Source organism: Triticum dicoccoides, chromosome 6B, assembly GCF_002162155.2.
Source record: "Triticum dicoccoides isolate Atlit2015 ecotype Zavitan chromosome 6B, WEW_v2.0, whole genome shotgun sequence".
Classification (NCBI taxonomy): domain Eukaryota; kingdom Viridiplantae; phylum Streptophyta; class Magnoliopsida; order Poales; family Poaceae; genus Triticum; species Triticum dicoccoides.
In genome coordinates, this window is record NC_041391.1 from 172,153,093 (window position 1) to 172,160,169 (window position 7,077).

The following is a 7,077-nucleotide window of genomic DNA, read 5'->3' on the forward strand; positions in this document are numbered from 1 at the left end:
AATCCCTAACCCTAGCCGCCTCTCCCTCTCAGCCGCCGCCTCCTCCCGCGCGACTACGGCGCCGACGCACCGCCCACCTCCTCGCCAACCAGTCTCCCACCCCTATAACCTATGGTCCAGGCCAGGTAGGACCCAAGCTCCTACCAGTACATTTTTTATTTTCTCTCAGCGTGTGTTGTTTGAGTTCGATGGCAGCTGTATTGAGTTATAGGGTTCCACCCTGTTTTTTCCATGATGAATTAATTAATCTATAAAATTGCCAGTCTGCTTAATTGGTTAAGTCTCAACTGCATGTTAGTATGCTAAACTGCAATTTTCTCATGGTTGTATGCTGTCCCTGGCGATTTTGCATCATATGTATTCATCACTGATCCTGGATGAACATCCAATCACCTTTAACAAAGTAAATAGTGAAAGACTGGTTATATATTCTCCACAAAAAATAGTAGGATTACACACTCTTGATATTTCCTAACTTGCTAACTATTTTCATTTACATGCTGTACAGATTGAATGCCTGTAGCTCGAGATACCGGATTTACCAGGGATGTTGATCTTGCTGGGGCAGGAGCCACAGACATCGTCTTGCTGAACTGAGAACCACTTGAGCTCACACGGTTTGGGCAGTGAGAACAAATTACAAGGCTTTAGCCAAAATATCTGGCTAAGACTATCTGGTCATATAGGACTCCTACACCAAAGAAAATACCAAAGGCGATTGCAAAGATAACCTCATTACCAATGTGTTTTGTGGAGACCGGACCTGCTTCTGCTGAACCACATTGGTTTGTGATCATAGGGCTACACAGTTTTGGGTTTCCACCAAAGCTAGAATCCGGAAATGTGCTAAACTGGCCGACGTTTGGAATAGGGCCTTCCAGGTCATTATTAGAAACATTGAATCTGGAAAGGAAATGCAGATTTTTCAGTGCAGCTGGAATTGTACCAGTGAGTTGATTACCAGACAAGTCAAGCACCTGGAGGTTCGTGAGGTTGCAGATCTGTTCTGGTATCCCTCCGGAAAATCCATTAGAGCTCAAGTTCAGTGAAATGAGTCCTTTTAACTGTCCGATCTCCTCTGGGATCACACCAGTGAAATTATTGATGGCTAGATTAAGCACCTTAGGAAAAGCACTGAGCATGAGGTACTGCATAAATGTGTTCTCGTTCCAAACAAGCAGCTCAAAGAAGACCTTTGGTGGAGTCTTGTCTGATCTCAGCATTGGCATCTCCATTAAGGCAGCTGGAATATCCCCTGTAAAGCTGTTGTTTGATATGTCTAGATAGAAGAGCAAGTTCAGGCTGCTGATCCAGTCAGGTACCGGTCCAGTTAGTTGATTGCTTTGCAAAAATAGCATCCCCAAATTTGTGAGCTTTGATAACCAATCAGGTATTTTTCCAGACAATGAACACTCACTCATGGAAAGAACCTGAAGGTTCTCAAAACCATCAATGCTGTCATCCTGTGGCATGGTCTCATCCAGGAAGTTGCATCCAATATAAAGGGTAGTGAGGCTCTTGGAACTACTAAGGATCTGAAGTGTCCTTGTGATATTTGTAAGCGAGTTATTAGAAAGTGATAGGAATGAGAGGTACTTCAGATTGCTTATTTTCTCTGACAATTGACCATGGAATTGATTGTAAGATAGTCGCAGTGCAGTCAGATTGGTGCAGGAGTATATGCTTTCTGGAATTGTGCCGGTGAAGTCGTTGAAAAGAAGATCTAATTTTCTTAGGTTGGACAGGCTCGCGAACTTGACCTTGTTGAGTTCTCCACTGAAGCGGTTGGTGTTGAGGTCAATTGTTACGAGATTTGTGCAGTTGCTTAGAGCTGTTGGCAGCTCCCCTGACATATTGTTGTGTTCCAAATGCAGCTCCTCCAATCTCTCCAGATCACCTATAGACTCTGGAATGTTGCCACTGAAACCATTCTGCCCAAGATCAAGGGTAACCAGATTTGTGAGCTTGCCGATGCCATTGACACCTCCGTCTAACCAATTGTTAGGCAAAGAGAGGTGCTCTAACGTGGTAACATTGAAGAGCTCGCCTGGAAGAGTCCCACAGAGGTTGTTGTAGCCAGTGCTGAGCATCTTCAGCACGGAGCAATTACCAAGTCCTGGAGGGATATTTCCACTGAATTTGTTAAAACTGAGTTCAAGCACGGCCAAAGATGGCGCGCTCGCACATGGCGTCGATGGTATCTGCCCAGTAAAGCTGTTGTTACTGGCATTGAGTGCGACCAAATTCTCCATTGCTTTCCATGTGGTGGACGGAAACTGGCCTGTAAATAAGTTGCTTGAGATGTTGAGTACCTGCAGAGGCCGCACAGGGGTTGAAGATGGCAGCTCATGCAGCGCCCCTGTCAGGCGGTTGAAGCTGACGTCAAGGACGATTATGCTGCTGGATGACACCAACTCCAGCGGCAAGGCGCCGGACAAAGAGTTGCGCGACAGGTTGAGGCGCAAGAGCTCGGTGAGGTTGCCGAGGGATGGCGAGATAGACCCCTCGAGGCCTCGAGAATCCAGCGAAACATCGGTGACCTTCCTATCTTGGTTGCAGGTGATCCCTTGCCATGTGCAGCAGTCGGTGTTGCTCCGCCACGACGTCGCGAGGCCACCGTTCCACGAGAGCCCGGCGAGGAGCCGGAGAAGGGAGATCTTCTCCTGCTCCGTGCAGGAGCTCGCCGGAGAGATCAAAGAGGCCAGCAGCATAAGAGCCAAGCCAAGGGAAGGCATGTGGAAGGAATTTCTTGGTGTGATTGCTGTGTGGAGAGCAGAGTTGGCTGCGTGGTGGTATGGTGAAAGCTAGCGTGGAAACCAGATTCTTGCTGTGCGGTGAGGTCTAATGAGGAAGGAAGAGCATGAGAAGTTGAGAACGGAATTGCCCATTCTGATCCAATCAAACCTCGTGGGGAATGGGAACTTGCCATTTCTGTTGAATATATTTTCTTGGGTGATGTCGTCTTTGTGGTGGTCGTGCCCCAGCAAAGTCTCGCGGTACCCAGGCAGGAAAGTCCCGCGTGGGTGGGTGTGGATCACGTGCAGATAGCGTCTGTGCACGTTGGTCGTTGACTGTGGCTGGCTGTTGGTGCAAGTTTGCTGCGAGCCTCCTTCCTACTCGGATGCGATCTTCTCTTTTAAGATTGCAGCCGCTCACCTACCACTCACACTCACAGTCATTGTTCCATTTTAGGATTTTTCTGGAGGCCTCAGGGCCCTCGGTATCTGAGAGCCACCGAGCTACTCCAAATCTTCCCGTTTGTTTTCTATGAAAAGTCCACCTCGCGCTTTCCCACTTGGCCACTTGGATGGAGACGATCCTCAGTTGACGGGCTCCTACTTCCCTCCGTGACCGCAAAGTCACTTTGCGCGGGTGTGCGGTAAGGCCAACTCCAGCGCACGATCCCAAACGGACGTCTGTTTTGCACAGATTTTGTCCGTTTGGGTAGGGTAATGAATCGTGTCCGGGCCTGTCCTCGGATGTGGCCGTGCGTCGAATGCGCGGACGCATCCTTTGGCTCCATCCTGTCCGCCTTCATTTTCAAACGCCAACTTTCGAAATACCACACCCTAGTTCAGGCTAGCGGTCCTAGTTCACGCCGGCAACAGAGCCAGTGGACTACACGTCCTCGCCGGCAACACAGCCAGCGGCCGGCAACAGAGCCAACCTACAAAATGAATAGTTTTGTCGCCGGCAACACAACCAGCCTCCAAAATGAATGTGTTTCTCGCCGGCACCCAGCCAGAGGCCCAGCGGCCGGCACCCATGCCCGCCTCCAAAAAAGAACGGCCATGGCTGATCAGACGACCTAGTTCAGGCCGTCGGCATCGAACATCTCCTTCTGCTTGGCCTCGAATCAACTCCTGGTCTTCTCGCTCATCTTGGTCAAGTCCACGCTCATGATCGCAAGGGCCACCTCCTTTGCTTTGGTTGCAGCATTGGTGGCCTCGATGTCGAGCTGCCTCTGCCTGGCCATGACATTGGCGGCCTCGATGTCGAGCTGCCTTTGCCGGGACGCCTCCTCCATGTCGATCTTCCTCTTCTTGGCCGCCTTCTCCATCTCAAGCTTCTTCCTTTGAAGCCCTAGGTATTGCTTCATTTGCTCGTCCTTGCTTTATCGCTTCTTCTTGTCCCTCACATCCTTTTGAGACATCATGCCATGCAAAGTCTCATGCAAGGCTATGGATAACGCATCACGTATGCCGTCCACCTTGGAGTTGGTCTTGCCCCTCGGCCTCTTCAACGCCTCACCATCTCCACCTTCGGCCAACGCGGCCATCTTTTTGCCTCTCTTCCTTTGAAGTTTACTGTATTGATCCTGAACTTAGGGCAATTGTTGATGATCGTTCAACAATGCGTAAGAGTGAATGGCTTGTATATGTTTGCACGTCCCAATGCTGAGACCACTCACGGGCCGTGCTTCAACGCTCTCAAGTGCGGCACAATACTTGTTGCATTCTTGTTGGATGAACAACCACCTCTTTTGAATCGAGGTGATCCACGGTCGCTCGTAATTTGGTAGGGCTCAAACATCTTTCTTTCATGGAATGTTTTGTGGACTCTCATCCAAAAAACAAGGTCCTTTTGTTGCGTGCCGGTTCTCGGACTAATCTTCATCCAACATTGGCAAATCAACTTGTCCTCGTCTTGTGAATATGAACCCGTGCGAATGCTCTTCTTCCTCTTTTGCGCTTCCGCTCTTTGGGTGAGCTTGTCGATGAACAATGGCTCACCCCCAATATCAATATCAATGCCTTCTTCTTCATCACCGTCACCTTCACAATAGATGTCATCATCTTCATGCCACGAGTCACCATGGTCGTAGTCAGCATGGTCGTGGGGCTCTTCACCGGCAACATACTGGGCGCGGCCATCCTGACTTTGGGTCTCGTCGGGATCGTAGGCACCGCCATGCCCACCCTCGTAGATCACATTCTCCATGTACTGGTTGTAGAAGGGGTCGTCGACCGTTGGCGTTGGTGTTGGCATTTTGTCGAACAGGATGCGGGGCGACGACATGGTGCCATAAACAGTGGTCGTGCTTGCTTTCTTTGCCTCTCGACGGACGGCCGACCGCTGCTGGTGGACCCCGGCGTGACGTTGAGGTCGATGACGGCCGAGGGGCGCGGGGTGGACGGTGCGATCGTTCCAATGTCCGGCGGCCCCAAAAAACGGGTCTGGCCATCGTGCCTTGGCGGGGGAAAGCCGGGCGGCATAGGCATGGTCCGCGACGTCGGCGACGGGCAGTTCTGAGGCCTGGCGACCGACGAGCCTGTGCTCGCCGGGCCGGCGGCCGCACCAGAGAAACCTGCCGGACCCTCGGCCTTGCGCTGCGCGGCCTCCACCGCATCGCGCTCGGCGGCGAACTTGGCCGCGGCAGTCTTGCCCTTGACGGCCGCCTTTCGGTTCCTCCTCTTCGCCGATTTCGCGTCCATCTGGGCGAGCTCCTCCGGCGTGCATTACGACCGCGGCTTCCTTGGACCCTTGGCCGCCTTCTTCTTCACCTTTCTGGGCGGGTTGACGGCCAGGCCGCTGGAATTTGGCTGGGCGTCAGCCATGGACGGGGGAGGGTGGGGGCGGAACGTGGAAGGGTTTGGGGGGGGGGGGATGGCGCCAAATGGGGCGCGGGGGTTCTGCTTTGTGCCACCGACGGACGGGCCAGGGAAGGACAAGTGCGCGCGTCCCGCCCGTCCGCGCGCTGACCGTTTCACCCCAAAAGCGGCGCAAACTTGGGTCGGGAATGGGTCGAAAATGGACAAAAGTCCGTTTGCGCCCGCGCGCTGGGCCGTCTGATTTGTCCGTTTTGCCCCAAACGAACGCACCCGAACATGATGGGGTCGTGCGCTAGAGTTGGCCTAACGTTACCTAGCGATACATCTTTCACCATTCATTGTGTGTGCGAGAAAACCAAGCCGCGGCGAGGCCAACTACAATAGACGACCCCAAACGGACATCCAGTTTAGCCGGATTTTGTTCGTTGGGTCAGGCAAAGGGCGACGACCGCGCAAAATGCCAAGGGCGGTCGACCTCCATGGAGGTGGGTATTTTGAAAAATTCAAAACATATTTTACGGTTTCATAAAATTCTGAAAAAAAAAGCATACATGTTAACATGGATGCATTCTACGTGTGCGTGCAAATTTTGAAGATGAAATACATTATGATGAGAGCTACACAAAAAAGACAAATTGCGGTTTTCAAACTGGTGAACGGTGCAAACACTGTTCACTATTAGAAATGCACAATTTTCTCTTTTTTGTGTAACTCTCACCATAATGTATTTCGTTGTGTGATTGTATTCACATGTAGAATACATCCATATGAATGTGTAGAAATGTTTTCAGAATTTTTTGAAACTCCAAAATGTAATTATTGAATTTTCTAAAATATCCATATCCATGAAGGTCGCCCGCCAAAAGTCCTCACTCCAACGTCCGGCTCTTTCTACGTTTGCGCTGGCCGTATGCGACCAACGGACGGACACATCTCGTTCGGCCGCCCGGATTGGTCTCCCTTGTGCACCAGGCTATCTTAAAATCAATGCAGACGGTGTTGTTAGTAAATAGGGTGACCATGGTGCTGCGACTGCGGTCTGCCGTTATCACGATTTCATGGGATCATCTTCTATTAGTAGAAATGGGATCACTGATGTGGCAGTCCTTGAGGTATTGGCTTGTAGGGAAGCTCAAGCTTTAGCAAACGATCTTATGGTGACGCGGATATTCATCTCTTCTGATAGCAGTTCAGCAATCAAGGACACTGAAGTCAGCACGGGGGAGCAAGTGGTGCGGTGATAATGAAGTTGAACGCGAGAAAGAAACGATTTTGAGTCATGCCATTTTATCTACGACTAGACGTAGAAATTATGAAGCTGATAGTTTCGCTAAATTTCCTCTGTACCTAGATTTGGTAGGCATGTGTGGCTTGGCGACACACATGATTATGTAACAATTCCTCTAACCATTGTTGTCGAATGAAGTGGGATGAGGGTTTCTAAAAAAAGAGTACCTGATGCAACGAATGGAATAAAGTTATTTACTTGATCACAATCCCCTAAAGAAAAACTTCTTTTCCCCCC

At 50.5% G+C, this 7,077-nt stretch overlaps 1 protein-coding gene across 1 annotated transcript; it reads right to left on the minus strand.

Moving 5' to 3' along the window:
- Positions 1-752: 752 nt before the first annotated feature.
- LOC119324488 (receptor-like protein 2) lies at positions 753-2,891 on the minus strand. The gene is made up of 2 exons (XM_037598280.1): positions 978-2,891; positions 753-903 (listed from the first exon to the last, which is right to left on the minus strand). Exons 1-2 carry the CDS (start codon positions 2,733-2,735, stop codon positions 889-891), a joined length of 1,773 nt encoding a protein of 590 aa, XP_037454177.1. The 5' UTR covers positions 2,736-2,891; the 3' UTR covers positions 753-888.
- Positions 2,892-7,077: the final 4,186 nt, after the last annotated feature.

What these genes read in the sequence shown, in the direction of transcription:
- LOC119324488 (XM_037598280.1), bottom strand. Translation starts at nt 2,735, where the DNA reads ATGCCTTCCCTTGGCTTGGCTCTTATGCTGCTGGCCTCTTTGATCTCT.